The sequence below is a fragment of the Lissotriton helveticus genome, chromosome 8 (genome assembly GCF_964261635.1).
Source record: "Lissotriton helveticus chromosome 8, aLisHel1.1, whole genome shotgun sequence".
In the NCBI taxonomy this organism is placed as follows: domain Eukaryota; kingdom Metazoa; phylum Chordata; class Amphibia; order Caudata; family Salamandridae; genus Lissotriton; species Lissotriton helveticus.
In genome coordinates, this window is record NC_136069.1 from 4,091,975 (window position 1) to 4,112,617 (window position 20,643).

Below are 20,643 nucleotides of genomic sequence, written 5' to 3' on the forward strand. Positions count from 1 at the left end.
TAAGTTACAAAAGGTACACAAGATAGAGTAAACACGCTAACAGGTTACATATATACAGTTACAACGCTAACAAGTTTCACATATACATTGTAAAAAGTAAAGGTGCCAGCGTTAGCTTAATACAGGCATAAAATACATATTTACACAAAGTTGACCTCATGTGAGTGCCAGGTGGACGTTAGGGTCAAGAAATGGGTTGAATTAATCCAGGAAGTGCCTTTGGACGAGTAGAGTTTTAAGATCTGTTCTGAAAGTCCAGAAAGAGGCAGTGATTCAGAGGGATGGAGGAAGTGAGTTCCAGATTCTAGCTTCATTACCAGAGAAGGATTGAGCCATGAATCTTTTCCTTTTGAAGGTAGGAGGTTCCAGCAGTAAGTTATCCGCATTCAGGAGCGGTTCGTCCATTGGGGCGTGGGGGCGTAGCCCCCCCTGCCCGACGCCGCCCGCAGCTCCCTCATGACAATCATGTCAATGAATCAACATGACGTCAGACCGCCAGGCGGGCGTCATGTTGATTGATTGACATGATTGTACAGGCGGCAACACAAGTACGCATGCGTGGGGACAGAGGGTGAATTTTTACCCGTGCCCACGCATGCGGACTTGTGTTTTTGCAACATTGCGCATGCCCATCAGGAGCCGTAATGGGCGTGCTGCGGGCGAGAAGGTACCTGTGCCCCTGGCGCCAGGATAGGCCAGGGGCGCTGTGAGCCTGTGACGTGTGGGGAGAAGAGCCCAGAGGTGGCGCGGACCGGGACCGGCAGCAAGGTAAGAGTGTGTGTTTTTCTTTTATTTTAAAGTGTTTGGTGCGAGCGTGCGTGTATGCACGAATGTTTGGTGGAGAGTGTTGTGAATGGATGTGTTTGTGTGTATGCGTGTGTGAATACATTTCTTTGAGTGTTGTGTATGTGGGTGGGTGGGGTGGGGGGGGTTTTCGCCGCCGGCCTGAGTGGCCTGGGGCCCGCACTTGAAAATCAGTTTGCGTCTCACCACTGTAAAATGTCACCAGCCGCCCCTGTCCGGATTGCGTGATGGTCTGGAGTCGCCAGAGATTTTGACTTCATTATCCAGGTATCGAGGGAAGGAAGTGTGCAAGGCTTTATGGGTGATACAGGCAGTCTTGTAAATTGACCCTGCTTCGATAGCAAGCCAGCGAAAAGAAATCAGTAAGGGTGTGATGTGATCATTTCTTTTTGCCGCATATACGAAGCGAGCTGCTGAATGGCGGATGGATTTAAGAGGGGAAAGGTGGGATTTGGGGAGGTCGGCGAGGAGAGAGTTGCAGTAGTCCAATCTGGAAAGTACCAAAGATTGGACCAAGGTTTTTAGTTCTTGCTCAGGAAAGAAGCGCCGAATCCCCCTGAGAAGGCGCAGTTGGTAGCGTCCATTCCTGGTGATGGTATTGATATGGGACTGTAAGTTGAGCCTTTTTTCTAGGACGACGCCTAGAGATTTGGTGCTGTCAACAATGATAGGCTTGTTGTTGAGAATGTTCAGATTGATCATCCAAGACTGGACAGGAGGAGGCGAGAGTGAGGTCGGGAGGAGAACGAACTCTGGGGCATATTTACTAGGACGGCGATAAATAAACACAAAGGGGGTCATTAGGATGACGGGCGAACTTAGTCTGCCCGCAATCCTATCGGGAGTAGGGACCGCCTGCCATAAGGGTGGGAGTCCCGTGGGTGGAGTTAGGATGCAGCCGCCACAGTGGCGGCCGCATCCTGCATTCATAACATTGTGGTGGGCGGTGCTCTCTGCACCGCCCGCCACAATGATATGAATGCTTGTATGCATTTGCATACACAATGCGGCAGGCACCGCGCGGTGCCTACCGCATTGTATATGCAAATGCAGGGGGGTACCACAGGTACCCCCCCGTGTGCACCCCCCACCCCTCCTTCACTTTGGGGGCAAGACTGCATGCCTTTCCGCCACGTAAAGGCATCTGTTTCACCCCATCCTAATATGGCTGGCGGTGTCTGATAGACACCGCCACCATATTATTCCTTTTCCGCCCCGGTCTTTCCGTCCGCCGCGGTCCCCCCGCCATACTAATATGGCGGGGGGAAGTTCAGGAAACAATGTCGGGCGGATTGCCTCTGCCAGGCCGGCGGTGGCTACCGTCAGCCTGGCGGAGGCACTCCGCCAGACATCGTCATGGGCCTAAAAGCACGCTTAGAGCTTGTTTATTTATCGCCATCTATACCGCAGGAATTTATCACCCTGGTAACGCGTTATTAACAACGCGTTACTCCAGGGCGATAATATTCCAGCGAAATGGGCCAACATCGCTGGAAAACCAGAGATGCCGCACCCAAAATGGAGATAGCCTTGTTGACACGACCCTGTGGTCGTATCACCATAATTCACCTCCCATGCTAGCTATGCCTTAATCAGGAATTTAACAGATGTTAAATTCCTGCGTTAAGGAATTGTTAAGGGGATTAAAAATATCGCCACCCCTCGTTGATGATATCACGAAGCTGGGGTCGCGATATTTTCCCATGGTGTTTTGTTAGGCACGTCTCATTTGCATCTCATTAGAGATGCAAAGCGAGGCGTGAACAAAACGGAAGCTGAATCAAGGAAACACGCGCTAGCGTGTCCTTGCAAATAATGTGATATAATTATCGCCGTTTTTTGCCCGAAAACGACGCTAAAACGGCGATAATTATATCTTCAGCCCTTAATAATATGCCCCTCTGTTTTGGAAGGATTCAGAATGAGTTGATGTGTTGACAGCCAGGTTGGGATGGAGTTGAGGGTGTGTTCCCTCAGGTAAGGGGGAGCGGTGAGGTGGGTGGAGCACAAAGAGAGGGTTGTACCGTCCCCTAACTTGTAGAGGGTGTAACCCTCCGCGAGGCTGCATCTGAGCAGACCACCCCTCCCCCCACAAGCCCCACCCCCTCAGCAGTAAAACAAGCACAGAGATGAGCCCAGACATGACAGGCGGGCTCTGTGGCCCCAGGGCCAGGGGCCCCTCCGGACATACCTGAGACTCCTAAGCCAATGATGAGCGCGATGACGGCCACGAGGATGATGATGATGGCGATCATGCTGCAAGAGAGAGAGAGAGTGTCACTCCACTGTGCCGTGTATCTGGTAGCACCCCTGCACCCCTGTACCCTTGGACCCCTGCACCCCAGGACCCCTGCAGCCTGGAACCCCTGCTTCCCGTCACCCCTGCACCCTGGCACTCCTGCACCTTGGCACCCCTTCACCCCGGCACCCCTGCAACCCTGAACCTCCCAAACGCTGGACCCCTGGGCCCCGGCACCCTTGCACCCCTGCACCCCCTGCACCCATGCACCACCGGACCCCTGCACCACTGCACCCCTGCATCCATGCACCACCTGACCCCTGCACCCCCTGAGCCCCTGCACCCCTGTACCCCCAGACCCCTGCATCCCGGCAACCCTGTACCCCCAGACCCCTGCACCCCTGCATCCCTGGACTCCTGCACCCCATAACCTCCAAAACCCTGCACCCCCGGACCCCTGCACCCCCAGACCTCTGCACCCCAGCACCCCTGCACACCCAGACCCCTGCACCTCAGCACCCTTGCACCCCAGACCCCTGCACCCCTGAACCTCCCAAACCCTGCACCCCCGGATCCCTGCACCTCTGTACCCCTAGATCCCTTCACCTCTGCACCCTGGCACCCCTGGACCCCTGGACCCCTGGACACTGGCACCCCTGGACCCCTGCTCTCCTGGAACCCTGCTCCCCCAGACCCCTGCATCCCTGCACCCCTGTACCCATGCACACCTGCACCCCAGACCCCTGCACCCATGTACCCCCGACCTCTGCACCCCTGGATCCCTGCACCCATGCACCCCTGGACCCCTGCACCCATGCACCCCGGACCCCTGCAACCCTGGACCCCTGCAACCCTGGATCCCTGCAACTCTGGATCCCTGCACCCATGCACCCTGCACCCCTGCACCCCAGAACCTCTGCACCCCTGCCCCCGGCAGCCCTGAAATCCTGCACCCTCAGACCCCTGCACCCTGTCACACCTGCACCTCTGCACCCCCAGACTCCTGCACCCCCTGCACCCCTGCACCCCCAGACCCTTGCACACCTGCACCCCCAGACCCCTGCACCCCCGGGCCCCTGCACCCCTGGATCACTGCACCCATGCACCCCCGGACCCCTGCACCCCTGGATCCCTGCATCCATGCACCCCCAGACCCCTGCACCCCATGATCCCTGCACCCCTGCACCCATGCACCCCCGGACCCCTGAACCCCTGGATCCCTGCATTCCTGCACCTCTGGATTCCTGCACCCATGCACCCTGCACCCCGGACCCCTGAACCCCAGGACCCCTGCACCCCTGGACCCCCGGACCCCTGCACCCCTGCACCCAAGGACCTCTGCACTCCCAGCCCCTGCACCCCAGACCCCTGCATCCCTGCACCCCTGAACCTCCCAAACCCTGCACCCTGGACCCCGGCACCCCCAGACCCATGCACCCATGCACCCTGCACCCCTAAAGCTCCCAAACCCTGCACCTCCCGGACCCCTGCATCTCTGCACACCTGGATCCCTGCACCCCTGGACCCGTGAACATCTGCACCCCCAGATTCCGGCAACCCCGGACCAGGTTAGTAGGGCATGATGCTCTGGGCCCAGTGCCCGCCCGACCTACAGCGACCCCATTTTAAACAAGCATTTGCAAAGCAACAGGTCAATGTGATTGTTTTGTGCAGGAAGGTTTCCCCGCACGCAGCCACCCTTGACCATGGTGCAAACAGGTCTTTGTTGATGCACAGCAGTTCATTGTGCGACCGTGCTGGGGAAAAGGACAGAAACGCGCTATATCTAAGAGATATGGGGGCCGATTTACAAGCCCTTTGCGCCACTTTTGCGTCACTTTTAACATGGGAAAAGTGACGCAAAAGTGGCGCAAGTGGCTTGTAAATCTGCCCCATGGCTGCATTTCTGCCCTTTTCCTGTGCCGTAGGGCAGCGCAGCAACAAGGCCCACTGCGCTGCCCTACAGCAAAAAAAACCCAAAAAAATAAATGAGAGTACTACCTGGCCAACGGTTGGCCCCATAACAGAGAAACGCCGCTATTTAACGGTCACCCCGGGTAAATAACAGACTCTGTATAGTTTAACCTATACAGCCTAACGGCTAGGGCGCTCGACCTCGGACCTGGGGATCTGGGTTCGAGTCTTGGCATGGATGCACAACATCCTGTGATTCTGGGCAAATGACTTAATCTCCCCGTGCCCAACAAAAATGAATGTGTGTCCTCATATAACGTAACTGGTGCTATGTAAAGCGCTCTGATACCCGGTTCAGTTCGGGTCAAGTTCGCGCTATATAAAACTCTGCAAAAAAAAAAAAAATAGATAACTAGCAGGTTTAGTACAGTTAACTAGTGGTGGCTCAGAAATTCTGCAGTATTTGGCAGGTGGTTGAACAAACGGCAACGAGAATACACTATGTATCCGGGAGTTGATACATTGCAGCGCATCTGCAGTGTTTGTCCGGCTCCCGGTCAAACAGCAAAGAAACGCCTCTCTTCCTGTCGGGCGGTGAAATGCTGAAGTCAGCGCTCCCTGCGCAGAGGGTGGGGTAAAAGTGAGGCGCCCCCTCTGGCTCGGACTCTGCGGCGTCCCGTTCTCTAGACTGCTGCACTGCAGCCTGTGTCGGTCTCCCTTCAACCTGGGAGAATGGATTGGACACTGTTGCCAACGCTGCCTGGGACCTCTGCACATGGACGGCGCGGCTGTGCTTCGGAGACTGCCTGCCCCCCTTTTGTCCGTCTGGCTCCTTTCCCCTTCTTGTTCTTCCTCCATTGGTTCGGCTCCCTGGTTTTCTTTGGACTTGGCACTCGTAACTTTTGGACTGGAAACACGTGTGCGCTCCGCCATTTTGGGACCGTCTCCTGTTGTCGCTCTTGTCCTTGGTCCGCCATCTTGTGAAACAGCAGACATTCTACTGCCCTCCCTCGGTGCTGTGACTGCGTCCCCCCTCCAATCCCACTTGATGGAACTCTGCTTTCCGGGGGCCTCATTTATGAGGACTTGCGTCAGTTTTGCGCTTCCGATGCGTCACTTTTTGTGAGGCATCTGCGGCGTAAAACATGCCTCCTGTTGCGCACTATTTACAAAGTGACGCGTCTAAGCAGATGCGTCACTTTGTAAACCCCTGCGCTACATTATACCTACGTCAGGTATAATGTATGGGGGGGGCGTTCCCCCGCAAAAAGCCTCGTAATAGTGACTGTGAGACTGACAGCGTCCCGAGCCCGAACAACGACCGGTAGTGGGGCATCTCGAGGAGTGACACCAACTCCAACCAGGAAGCGTTCGACGGACTAGTTGTCAGCCAGGAAGGGCGGACCTAAACAGGGAGGAAAGACCATAAAAACAGTACCCTATTGGAGGACGGGCGGCGTAAGCAGGAAGCGGTTTCCTGGAGCCTGGAGGAGGACGGAGAGTGTGAAGAAGCAGAGCCCAGCGGATCGGGAGAGGAGCCCAGCGGTATCAACGCGGGACAGGAGCCCAGCAGATCGGGAGAGGAGCCCAGCAGATCGGGAGAGGAGCCAAGCAGATGGGGAGAGGAGCCCAGCAGAGCGGAGAGAGGAGAGAACAGGCGTGGCGGAGTCCAGTGTCCAGGCGAGGACCCGACAGCTACAGAGAAGGCGCATATACCCGGTGGCCCTAGGAAGGGGCCAACCGCCCCGGGTCCGGACGCCACGGCCCTGTGGACGGGCCGTGGCCCAAGGCAAGTACCGTTAAGAGGTGCTTTCTGGTGGTGGTGGTGGGGCGGCGAGGGGTAGAGTGAAAACAGGCACATCGACCCTTTCCCTCACTGACCCTTTTTCCCCTCCCCCTCTCCCTCACTACGCAAGGTGGTGGTTGCACTAGAGTAATAAAGAAATCATTGGATGTGACTAATCCCGGCCTTATCTTTTTATCCCTTCTGAGGAACCCCGGGGAACCCACACCAGAGAAGACCGAACCAAGGGAGGCCCCGAAGACGGTCCGGAAGAACATCCGTTTCTGTTCCCTATGTTTAAACCTTCTGTTTGTTAAAAGCACTGTGAACTTAACCCTCAACAGTCATCTTAAGTCTGGTAGACTGAAAGAAAGCAATAAAGAGACTTACAAGCAAACGAACCCCAGACATCCCTCTCCTCATTGTCAACCACCCTGCCCATCCTTACAAAGTGGTGTCAGAAGTGGGATCACCTACCCACAGAGCGGGACAACCATGACCCAACCCATACAGCTAGATGATATGGTCACCCAGCTGGCCGAAGGGCAAAGACATCTACAGTTAGTATTAGAACAACAAATACAAGAAGCCCAGCTAGGAAGAGAAGCCCTACAAGAGGCCCTTAAAGAACAGGCTACTATAACCACGACCAATAAACAAGTACAAGACACGACGGTCTTAAGACTTACTGATGCGATTGTTAACGCGCGGGTACACCCTACCGTTCCTGGTACAGTTTTGCCGAAATACCGGGAGGGGGAGGATCCTGACTATTTCTTTTTAAATTTTGAACGGGTGGCCTTCACCGCAGCCTGGCCCAGAGAGAGATGGGGCCAGTACATTGCCCCATTGCCACTGCATACGATGACCTGAAGAAAGAGATACTTGAGAGACTGGGGTTTGATCAGGAACACTATCGCCTTAAGTTCAGGAAAGAGAAATGGGCCACTGGAGACAACCCTAGAGCCTTATATTATAGGATTAGGGACATGGGGAACAGGTGGTTAACTCCCCATCTATCCCACCATAGGGGAAGTAGTAGAAAAGGTGTATCTAGAACAGTATCTGGAAGCATTACCACCTACCACCCGTTCATGGGTAAAACAACATCCCAACCTGGACACATCCTCCGCAGTGGATATCGCATGTGCCTTTCATAGATCCCCTGATTTTAGAGGGGGCAACCCCCGACCTCACCTTCCCCTTACTCCCTCCCGGACTTCCTCCTTTTCCAGCCCCAGATTTCCAGCCAATCCTGACCCAAGACCTCTAGGCACCTCTCGCCCTGTCATAAAACCAGTCATGACCCCTTCCAGTATCAGTGGACAGGCTCCCCAGTGTTTTCATTGCGCTGAGTGGGGTCATATAGCCAGATATTGTCCTCAAAAACACCCACCCGCAGAACCCATGGAGGTGGGCTATACACGAGGCAGGATCTTCTTAACTAAGGAAGGACCTCAACAGTACAAAACAGAGGTGTATCTAAACGGTAAAAGAAGGCAGGCACTATTAGACACTGGGTGTCATGTCACAGTGGTGGATGGTTCCCTCTCCAAGGATCCCCCTTTGTCAAACCCAGAACGCGTAAGGGTCACCTGTGTCCATGGCGATACGAAATCATACCTGGTAACAGAAGTTCTGTTAGACGTAGACAACGACCCATACCTCAAGAAGGTAGGGGTGATTCCTTCCCTGCCAGAGGCTGTGATTATAGGGACCGATCACCCTAAATTCGACGAATACTTAAGGGGAAAACAAGGGAAGACAGCGACATGGCTTCAGGAGGCCCCTTTTTCCTCAACAGACCTGGACAGTTCCCCCTTCCGAACCAAGTAAAGTAGAAAGGAAAGACGTAGGGAAAAGAAACACTTCCTCTTTTTCCAGTCACCTTGTACCGCTCTTCCTTTTTCCCTTGCAGACAACAACCAAACAAGTCATTGCAGCTTCAGGACTGCCCAACGAGAGGACGAATCCTTAACCCATGCCTGAGAACAAGTACAAGACCAAACACCAGAGCAGGTAGGACCATATTTTCTTATGGAAAAGGGACTGTTGTATAGGGCCGAAAATAAAGATGAACAGGTGAGGAGACAGCTGGTTATACCGTCCCTATATCGTGAAAGAGTACTTCTGTTGGCCCACAATAAAATGGGAGGGGGACACTATGGGAAAGAAAACACCCTCAAATATCTCCTGGAACGGTTTTATTGGCCAGGAGTGTACAAGGACGTCGCCAAGCATTGTGCTGCTTGTGTAAGATGCCAATACTCAAACCCGGGGGGAGTCCAAAGAGCTCCCTTACAACCCCTCCCCATTATAGACGTCCCCTTCAAGAGGGTCCGTATGGACCTCGTTGGACCCTTGACACCATCAGCGAGAGGGCATCGCTATATATTGGTCATTGTCGACTACGCCAGTCGATATCCCGAGGCCTTCCCTTTGACTAGTATAACCACGCCAGCAATAGCCCAAGCCATGATCACCCTGTTCTCAAGAGTGGGTTTCCCCTCCGAGATCTTAACGGATCAGGGGACCCCATTCATCTCCCGAATGATGGGCCAAATCTGTGACGTATTAGGGATACAGAGAATCCACACTTCAGCCTATCATCCACAGACGGACGGCCTTGTGGAGAGATATAACAAAACCATCAAGAATCTACTCCGCTAGGCCGTCTCAGAGACAGGAAGGGACTGGGACCACAAGTTACTGCTGGTTCTCTTTGCTCTCAGGGTCCATGAACAAAGGTCCACGGGGTACTCGTCCTTCGAGCTATTGTTCGGAAGGAAGCCACGAACGCTGCTGGACATGGCAGTGGAGCAGTGGGAACAAGAAGAAGGGGAAGGAAAACCCTTGTTAAAGTATACCACCGATCTTAGAACTTCACTAACCAAGCTCTGGAACATAGTACATGACAATATGCAGACAGCCCAAACCACCCAAAAGAAGTATTATGACCGTAACAGCAAACTCAGGGCGTTCCAACCTGGAGACAGAGTCCTTATCTTGCTTCCCTCCACAGAAGATAAACTCTTGATGAAATGGCAAGGACCATATACCATAGAAAAAAGGGTGACTCCTGTCACATATAGCGTGTCCTTACCACATCGGGCAACAGGTAAACAGATATATCATGTCAATCTGTTAAAGGAATGGGTAGACCAACCTCCCTCTTCCCCAGGGGTCACCAATTCAGCCATCTTGGCCTGTTCCTATCCCTCCTTGGACATACCCCCCTCCCCAGTGCAAGAGACCTCAGAGCATCCGGTCCCTACAGGCATAACATTGACAGGCAATCAGAAGACACAGATTTCGACCTTATTAACAACGTTTCCCGGTCTCTTCTCGACACGTCCGGGATTAACCTCCTTGACTCACCACACCATCACTTCACTAGTCCCTGATGTCATTAAACTGAAGCCTTATAGAATCCCTGATGCACGCCGCGGGGCTGTAGAACAGGAAGTATCGGACATGTTACAAGCAGGTATCATCGAACCATCACAGAGCAACTGGTGTTCTCCGGTGGTGTTAGTACCAAAACCGGATGGTAGCATTCGCTTCTGTATTGACTTTCGACAGGTAATGCCATAGCAAAATTTGATACATATCCCATGCCCCGGATTGATGAGATGGTCGAACGCCTAGGCAAAGCACGTTACCTGTCGACCCTCGATTTAACAAAAGGGTATTGGCAGATCCCGTTAGAGCCCAGTTCCAAGTAAAAAAACGCTTTTGCAACCCCCTCAGGCCTTTATCAGTTTCGGGTACTTCCCTTTGGTTTGCATGGGGCACCCGCAACATTCCAGAGACTGATGGACCACCTCCTCAAGCGCCACCAAACATACGCAGCTGCGTATCTGGACGATATCGTGGTGTTTAGTCAGACCTGGGAGAAACACCTAGAACATTTACATGCCATCTTCACAGAAATACGGAAAGCCGCTATTACAATTAACCCAAAGAAATCCTTGTTGGGCACACATGAGATTCAATACCTAGGCTACACCATTAGTGAGGGATGTTTGAGACCACAGGTGAATAAGGTTGAGGCCATACAGTTGGTCCCCAGACCTACCACGAAAAAGGAGATCCGCTCCTTTCTTGGCGTCATAGGATACTACAGATGATTCATTCCTAACTTCTCTACCATCGCTAGCCCCCTTACGGATCTGTTATCTAAGACCAGTCCCACAAACATACGTACATGGACCACAGCCCAGAACAAGAGCTTTCGGGCCCTCAAGCTCGCTATTTGCACTGCCCATGTGCTGCAATGCCCAGATTTCCTACGGCCTTTCGTGCTCCAGACGGATGCGTCAGGCCATGGCTTGGGAGCCGTTTTGTCCCAACCCGATAGTACGGACAAGCTAAGACCCCTCCTGTTCCTCAGCAGGAAACTGCTCCCTCGAGAGGAACACTACTCGACTATAGAGAAAGAGTGTCTGGCGATCAAGTGGGCCATTGAATCCCTACAATATTACCTGTTGGGTCGGCAGTTCACTGTCCTTACCGATCACGCACCCCTGACCTGGCTTTCCAGACATAAAGACACCAACCCACGCATTCTAAGGTGGTTTTTTGCTCTGCAACCTTTTTCGTTTCAGACCGTTCACATTCCTGGGGCGCAGCAGATCGGAGCCGACTACCTTTCCCGGTTCCCGTCCTCGGAATGGCCCCATCGTCCATTCCTATGGAGGAGGATCTGTGAGACTGACGGCGTCCCGAGCCCGAACAACGACCGGAAGTGGGGCATCCCGAGGAGTGACACCAACTCGAACCAGGAAGCGTTCGACGGACTAGTTGTCAGCCAGGAAGGGCGACCCAAACAGGGAGGAAGGACCATAAAAACAGTATGCTATTGGAGGACGGGCGGCGTAAGCAGGAAGCGGTTTCCTGGAGCCCGGAGGAGGAGGGAGAGTGTGAAGAAGCAGAGCCCAGCGGATCGGGAGAAGAGCCCAGCGGTATCAACGCGGGACAGGAGCCCAGCGGATCGGGAGAGGAGCCCAGCAGATCGGGAGAGGAGCCTAGCAGATCGGGAGAGGAGCCCAGCAGAGCGGAGAGAGGAGAGAACAGGCGTGGCGGAGTCCAGTGTCCAGGCGAGGACCCGACAGCTACAGAGAAGGCGCATATGCCCGGTGGCCCTAGGAAGGGGACAACCGCCCCGGGTCCGGGCGCCACGGCCCTGAGGACGGGCCGTGGCCCAAGGCAAGTACCGTTAAGAGGTGCTTTCTGGTGGTGGTGGTGGGGCGGCGAGGGGTAGAGTGAAAACAGGCACATCGACCCTTTCCCTCACTGACCCTTTTTCCCCTCCCCCTCTCCCTCACTACGCAAGGTGGTGGTTGCACTAGAGTAATAAAGAAATCATTGGATGTGACTAATCCCGGCCTTATCTTTTTATCCCTTCTGAGGAACCCCGGGGAACCCACACCAGAGAAGACCGAACCAAGGGAGGCCCCGAAGACGGTCCGGAAGAACATCCGTTTCTGTTCCCTATGTTTAAACCTTCTGTTTGTTAAAAGCACTGTGAACTTAACCCTCAACAGTCATCTTAAGTCTGGTAGACTGAAAGAAAGCAATAAAGAGACTTACAAGCAAACGAACCCCAGACATCCCTCTCCTCATTGTCAACCACCCTGCCCATCCTTACAGTGACGCAGTGAAAGTCACTTCTAGGACGCCGTTGCGTCAAAATCTTGCGCCTGCCTCACAGCAGTCGTAAGACTGACGCAAGCCCTTTCACATGGGGCTTTCCCCATGTGAAAGGATACATTGCTGGAGTTGCGTCACTTTTGTGACACACCCAGCAATGCGTCACTTTTGCGCCTACAGATACGTCAGAAATACTGACGTATCTGTAACTCCTTGCGACATGATGCGTCATACATTAAATATGACATATCAGGTATGTCACAAGGAGGGCGCACTGAGAAGTGACGCATCACTGCTTTCACGCAGCGATGCGTCATTTCTCATAAATGAGGCCCCTGGTTTTTTGGGTCTTGACCTGAGAAAATCTACTATTTGTATATATATATATATATATATATATTCACAGAAAAAACCATAGGTTATAGACCATATATAGTTAGGAATTAGCATTTACAAAACCTTGAAAATTCACTGAAAAAACCATAGGTTATAGACCATATATAGTTAGGAATTAGCATTTAGAAAACCTTATTTTACTCACACAAAACCATTGAAATTCCATATATAGTTAGTTGCACTAACTATATATCGCGCACCCGCAATCCACTGCTGATGATGTCACATATTACATCATTCATGACATGGTCAGTGACATCACTGATGACATCACTGATGACATCTCAAATGACATCACTGATGACATCACTGATGACATCTCATTTGACATCATTCTTGTGCTAATACGATAAACCTCTTCAGACTCTAATATAACCTTAGATACACTCAGTGTATACAGACACTCACACACTGTCACTCATCCATGGAGTTACTCACACACCTAGTCAGTCATGCAAAGAAACAATCTCACCTCCATTTCCTCAACTATACAGTTATACACACCTTACTTATTCAAACATATACTAACACATATTTACTCTCTTATACAATCCCTGATACAAGTTCACAATGATCCATACAGCCACTCACACATTCAGTGGCTCTCATGCACAGTTATTTATATATGCCAACTCTCACATGTACTGTGTTTTACATATGTACTTACTATGACATGTAGCATTGAGATATCCATTCACTCATCAATACACTCATGCACACAGTCAACCGCCCATGTAGCTTTTTCCACATGCACTCTTGAACTCATACACCTAGTGAATCAACTGCTCACACATCTATGCACAGAGTCACACACCTCCCAGCCACCCCCACACAAACTCAATCTCCCATAGAAATACTTGGGCAACCAATTAATAACACATATAGCCTCTCGTATAGCTAATGATCAACACATGCAGCAGTTTACATCACAACAGACATAATGATGCACAAATTAAGACAGTTTAGTCACTAACCCATGCATTCAGTGAGACACATTTAATCACTCACTCATACAGTCAGTCACGCACCTACTAAATCCTTCATCCAGACACTTATACATCCACTCATTCTTCAATATCTAAGACATATTTTAACTTTACAGAAACATACAGTCACTGGATGTTGTCATCAGTGATGTCATTTGAGATGTCATCAGTGATGTCATCAGTGATGTCACTGACCATGTCATGAATGATGTAATATGTGACATCATCAGCAGTGGATTGCGGGTGCGCGATATATAGTTAGTGCAACTAACTATATATGGAATTTCAATGGTTTTGTGTGAGTAAAATAAGGTTTTCTAAATGCTAATTCCTAACTATATATGGTCTATAACCTATGGTTTTTTCAGTGAATTTTCAAGGTTTTGTAAATGCTAATTCCTAACTATATATGGTCTATAACCTATGGTTTTTTCTGTGAATTTCATTGGTTTTTTAACAGCTAATATCTGTAGCTGTAAAATGTATTCTTCTTTAAATCCAAAAATATATTTTATATGTTTATGAATAATTTTTTTTTTAAATATTTTTTTTTCTTCGTTCCCGCTTCGCGAATCGGGAAGCTTCCCGTTAGCTGACCTTGATGCCGCGAAATAGACCGCGAGCCGGTAAACGTTTCTTTACCGCAAGTGCCGCGTTAGAAAACAACATCGTGACGCCTCCCGTCCGCATGACGTTCCACGTTGTCGCGTGATACGTCATATGACGTGCTACGTTAGCGAACTGGTACGCGAAGCGAGTGCCAAAGCGCAGGTTTCTGGAAGCAAACCGGGAGGCCCTGCAAAGCGCTTAACGTAAACACAGCAAGTCATGTGACTTGGTAATAACACTTTTCATTGGTTCATTTCACTTTTGGTTTCCTAATGATGTAAGACTAGGTCATATAATCTAAAATGAACACTTTTGATTGGTTGAGAACTCTTGTTTTTCCCAAATGATGAAAATCCCTCCTTCTTTCCTCACTCTGACTTTCATCATTGTGAGAGAAAGACCCTTTGTGATCACTGAGCAATGGCTTCTTTAGTAGCTTCAGCTGGTGCTTCCCCACCACCTCCACCACCTCCAAGGAAGAGAGGACCACCTGCTCAAGTTGTAATTCAACAAGAAGAAGAAGAAGAGGAACAGGAGGACGAGCACGAAGAGAGGCAGTTTTTGCCTGAGCAGCCCAAGACGTCTCACCGGAAAGAAAACTTCATTTGGCAATTTTTTAAAATTCCCAAAGGTCAGAAAAAAGTAAATGCAAGATACGTAACTTGCCTTATATGTCAAGATAGACTGTCCAGAGGGACCGACAAAAAATACAGTTTCGGAAACTACACAATGCATCGCCATATGACTAGGTGGCATCCTAACAACTACAGTGCTGCACAGTTTCGGAACGACCTAGATAATCTCCCTATTATGGCCAGAAGATCTGTTGTACCGGAAGTAACGGGACCAGAGGGCAGGGAGATGGTGCCAAATATACAAATGAGATTTGGTGAAGTAAAACACACCTGCGTATTTTGCGATGGATTCATTTCCTACGGAGAAAGAAGCATCACTCTGATCAACAGAGCTATTGACTATCATATGCAAGTTTGTCCGAAACGCCCAAAATAATAAATACTTCTTTTTTTTGTTTTGTTGCTCCTGTTGAGCCCTTTACAATGAATCGTTTTCATTGCCCCCTCCAAGAAAAACCCAAAAAAATATAAAACTGTTCCGAAAAATTCAAAAACATTAAAAAAATGTTCAGAAAAAAAAAAAAAAAAGTTCTTTTCAGAACTACCTCCCCGTTATTAAAAAATTGGTACAATATTTGGAACTGTGCCAACCTCTATTTCTCTTAGTTCGCTTCCTAGTTCGCTCGCTGGTACGCGAACTGGAAGCGAACCAAAAACAGTAAGTATAAGGGAAGGAAACACACACTTATGTTAAAAGAAAGACAGCTATAGGGGAGTAAACTAGAGATACTATTACCCATAATCCACTACTGATGATGTCACATATTACATCATTCATGACATGCTCAGTGACATCATCAGCAGAGGATTGCGGGTTTTTTGGCAACATGCCTTATCCACGGTTTAATAACGCTGCCTTTTGCTTTATATAAGTTTTCAAATTGTATGAAATATATACCAATAGGTCTTTATGAACCTTTAGGTAGTGCTTTTGTTCATGAGGTCTGGTCGCTTCCATACACATACAGATGTTTCAAAGATGATCAAGAAGTTTATCTGAATGGAGAGGAATGCACTGAGACGCCAGATCATTCACTAATGTGTAGGCACATACAGTTACACGATTCATGCAACAAACACCGACCAAATATGGCTTGCGTGTTGCAAGGCACGCCAGTTCCTGCTATCATCCCCACGTTCAAGTTGTTGGAAAATGGTAGTTATTTGATGCTCAATAATGAAGATTGTTCTGAGTTAATTAAAAGTATTCCTTTTATCGTAACAGTAAGTGAACGGGTTATTTGCTGCAGAAATGTTCTATTTCCTCCCACACATGAACATAGGGAGTTTTCAGTCTGGCCACAAATACCAACCTTGGGACACGTTTCAACGGCATGACAAGAATAAGAGCTCTTTTGTCTCAGAGAGAGGTGGCCTTGAGTTCGGCCCGTGAAACTTTCGTACTTCACATAGCGAACACCCGTACACAGCTTTGCCTTTCAATTTCAGCAACATGTTTCCGACTATCTTTAACGCATCCTCCACAAAATCCCTGGCACACTTTTTTAAAGTTGTTACCAGTGGTCTCGTGACTTCATTTGAGAAAATCTTTGGAGTCATCCCTGCTCCCTTTCATTCCATTTTCTCCACTCTGGTTCGTGGATTGCATTTTTACTTGCATTACCAGCGGACGCTCTTGTGCTTTTTTACATTTTTAAATATGGATGTCCCTCCTATGCAACCTCCGACCCTGCAGCTGCTGACACTGTTCCGCAATCGCATGCTAGAATATTATGGCACAATGCCGTTGGCGATATTAAGCACGGCATATGGATTATCTTTTCGGTTCTCCTACTTCACCTGTGTCCAGCCTGTATTTCACTGCCTGACCTGTGATTTCGATTGGGCCATTGATTTGTGTCTCTGCGGACCGGTTTCTCCTGACGTCGACTTTAATCAGCTGATGACTCCTATCATTACTCACGAGTTGGTTTGTCCTGGCGAAAGGATTATGGCTGTGGCATTGATGCATGGACTACTTGGTCCCTGGAATTTACTGGCGGCAGCACAGTCTTTCTTGGAACACAGCTTTCTTGAAAACCCACCGAGCTGTCCTCTGATGGTGATAGAGGATCCGGTGCTGGGAGAGCACGTATGTTCTTTTCCGCTTTTAAATTGGATGGCTGAACTGTTTTCGGATGAAGACGGTGACTTCCTGTTGGAGGCTGTTGCAGCTTATTTTGCATACACACTTATGTCATAGACCTTTTTCATGTTTCATATGCTGAGTACTAGCATTTCATTGACAATTCATTGACTTAATTGTCAAGTTTTTATTATTTACCTTGCCTATTGGCTTAAGACTCGATAAAGTACTTGGCTGTTTTATTTTTCTTTAGCATTGAATTTTCCTAGTTTTTAATGCTTTACCTTGCGGACCGTCCACATATAAACTTGCAATCTGCTCTCATGAGATGGCACTTCTATTATCTTATTCAGTTCGTTTCCGGATCATGGGGAGGTGTCATCTAGGTCCTGGATATCTTTACACCGTGTTAAGTTAGCATGGGCTCATTACCGGTTTAAACGCCATTTTTCCTTTTTTGCAACTTCTGCACACGACATTTAGTTGTTGCTTTAGCTTTCCACCTAGTAGTTCATCGTGGTTTACATGAGAATAATATGTTATTGGTCTACTATCTGCTTTACTTGTTAAACTATATCTGTACAGCGAGTGCTAAAGTTTCAAGAACAACACGATACAGAATTGTTATGAGGTCTGATCTCCACGACTTCATACTCATAACATAAGTGCAACTTCTGCCAATTCTGGGCATGAGGCGGGTTTTATATTGCTTTGCCGAACACACATACACAACAGTTGATGCGGTTCACATGAAGAGAGAGCTGGTGTATGCTGATGTGATTCCTTCAAATCTAAGACACTAAAGTATGGGCACGCCCTAAACCAACACAAAGAGACCTTCTTAGCAAATAATATAATATGTGTATTAGGGAGGGGGAGATATAAGCAGCCGCGGGCCGTGGAGGGAGTTACGGTGAGGCAGGGAGGCGGGGAGGGGGAGAAGCAGGGTGGAGCCCTCTCTACCTTGCCCCTCCCCCTCCCCGCCTCCCTGCCCCACCGTAACTCCCTCCACGGCCCGCGGCTGCTTATAAGTGTTGCTAACTCTTATTCATTTACAGCATGTTAACATACTGTCACCATTCGCTTTTTATGTACTAGTAACTATGCTGGTAATTTTGCTACTGATAATATGTGTACTTGTATTCTCCACCCTGCTTCTCCCCCTCCCCGCCTCCCTGCCTCACCGTAACTCCCTCCACGGCCCGCGGCTGCTTATAAGTGTTGCTAACTCTTATTCATTTACAGCATGTTAACATACTATCACCATTCACTTTTTATGTACTAGTAACTATGCTGGTAATTTTGCTACTGATAATATGTGTACTTTTATTATCTAAGGTACTACGCCTGAGAAGACGGCATTAGTAAATAAACATTTCAAATACACATGTGTTCTTCTTAACTCCATGTTCTGGTTTCTAAGAAATATATAACGACCGACTGTTCATGAGTTCCACGTATCCTGAGGTACTATAAGTTCATATTCTGGATTGTCTAAACATTGAGAGTTTGTTATATCCAATGTGACACTGTACCTAGCTTGCTAAATAGTTTTTGATTACTAACGTGAGTTTTGGGACACCCTAATTCGCCGAGGTTCCAATCCTCTGTCCACAGTTCTGTGTGAGAACAGAAACCCTGCGACAGGGGCACCCCCGACACTTGCTGGAGCTTCATCACACTTGCGATACAACTCCAGCAATGCGCCACCTTTACGGCACAGATACATCACGCATCTGTGCTGTTTTTGCCCCGTGATGCGCCGCATTGTAAATGCAGCACACCATAGGTGACGGAACAGCGGCACAGAATGACTAACACATCCCTGGTGATGCGCCAGTCATCATAAATCTATCCCTATGCTTCTTATCTTGTTAGAGATGAACCGCCATATGTATCATCAAAGTTATTTGCATTTCCTAAATAGCGAACTTTAAGGAATAAATAGCGATTCTTTACCATTCCTAGTTTGCGATGAGCTATTTGCTAATTAGCCGAATGTAGCCCAATGAAGCCCAATGTAGCCCAATGTAGCCCAAAGATGGCCGCCAGACACACAAAAAAACAAATGTAGCCCAAATATCAGCCAGATGTAGCCCAACTATAGCCCAGTGACAGAATGACCAATCAGCTTCGCAAACCTCCGTTACGCGAAGCGGAGCGCTGTTACAGATATATATCTTTTTTTGAACGTTAATTTCTCAAAATCCACTGGAGCACATATATTGAGACCTAGCAAAGGCACATCGGGCTACCAGTCCCTAATATTTTGCCAAGTTTCGTGCAAATCCATTCAGCCGTTCGATTATTATTTTTATTATTTTTTTTTGCCCCGCGGGGCCCTTTTAAAACCTCCACATCAAACCTAGGGGGTCAGCGAGGATCTACTATGCCCCCTTATAGTTATTTCCCCCTTTGTTTTGACCTCCTCTTGTCTCTCGATCCTACCGAGAGACAAGATGGCGGCCGCTACGGACTGTTTGGAATGTTGACAGACGCCGGAGAACCAATCAGCTTCGCTTCACAAAGCTCCGTTGCGCGAAAAGTCCGCGAACCAGAGCGCTAACCGGTCCGCTGTTACAGATATATATCTTTTTTTAAACGTTAATTTCTCAAAATCCACTGGAGCACATATATTGAGACCTACAAAAGGCACATCGGGCTACCAGTCCCTACAATTTTGCCAAGTTTCGTGCAAATCCATTCAGCCGTTCGGGCTAAAAGTGAGGCCAACCGCCCTATGGAAAACTCAATGTTAAAAACACGTTTTGGGACCCCCCTTTTTTCTCGGCCCCCACTGGACGAACCCCCCCCAAATTTTCAAGGGCTGCTCAGAAACAAAATGTGCCATTTTCCTGAAAATTTCAGCCGATTCCGTCCACAAACGCCAAAGTTATTAGACATAGAATTTTCAAAAAACCCATAGAGAAAAAATCCTAACTATATATACCTACTGGCGACCGCCAGTAGGTAATATATATATATATATATATATATATATTCACTGAAAAAACCATAGGTTATAGACCATATATAGTTAGGAATTAGCATTTAAAAAACCTTATTTTACTCACACAAAACCATTGAAATTCCATATATAGTTAGTTGCACTAACTATATATCGCGCACCTGCAATCCACTGCTGATGATGTCACATATTACATCATTCATGACATGGTCAGTGACATCACTGATGACATCACTGATGACATCTCAAATGACATCACTGATGACATCACTGATGACATCTCATTTGACATCAATGACCACATCACTGATGATATCATTCATGTGACAATACAATGCATCTCCTCACATTTTAATATAACCTCTGTTTCACCCAGTGTTAAATACAGAATATAATTTTTGAAACCATTGACACACCAATACTAGTTACTACATACGCACTCACTGATTCCTACGTCTACACACACCTTCACTCATTCACCCATACTATCATTCATACATACAATCACTCATCTTTACAACACTATCATATGCACTCATACACCTATACAGACACTCACAGTCTGCCACTC

General features: G+C 48.8%; 1 protein-coding gene across 1 annotated transcript in view; it reads right to left on the reverse strand.

Moving 5' to 3' along the window:
• Positions 1-20,643, reverse strand: part of VTCN1 (V-set domain containing T cell activation inhibitor 1) — a 167,934-nt gene that overhangs the window by 101,209 nt on the left and 46,082 nt on the right. Inside the window, exon 2 of the mRNA XM_078655874.1 lies at positions 2,996-3,060. Within this exon, the coding sequence (XP_078512000.1) occupies positions 2,996-3,060 (65 nt within the window). The remainder of the gene's footprint in view (positions 1-2,995; positions 3,061-20,643) is intronic.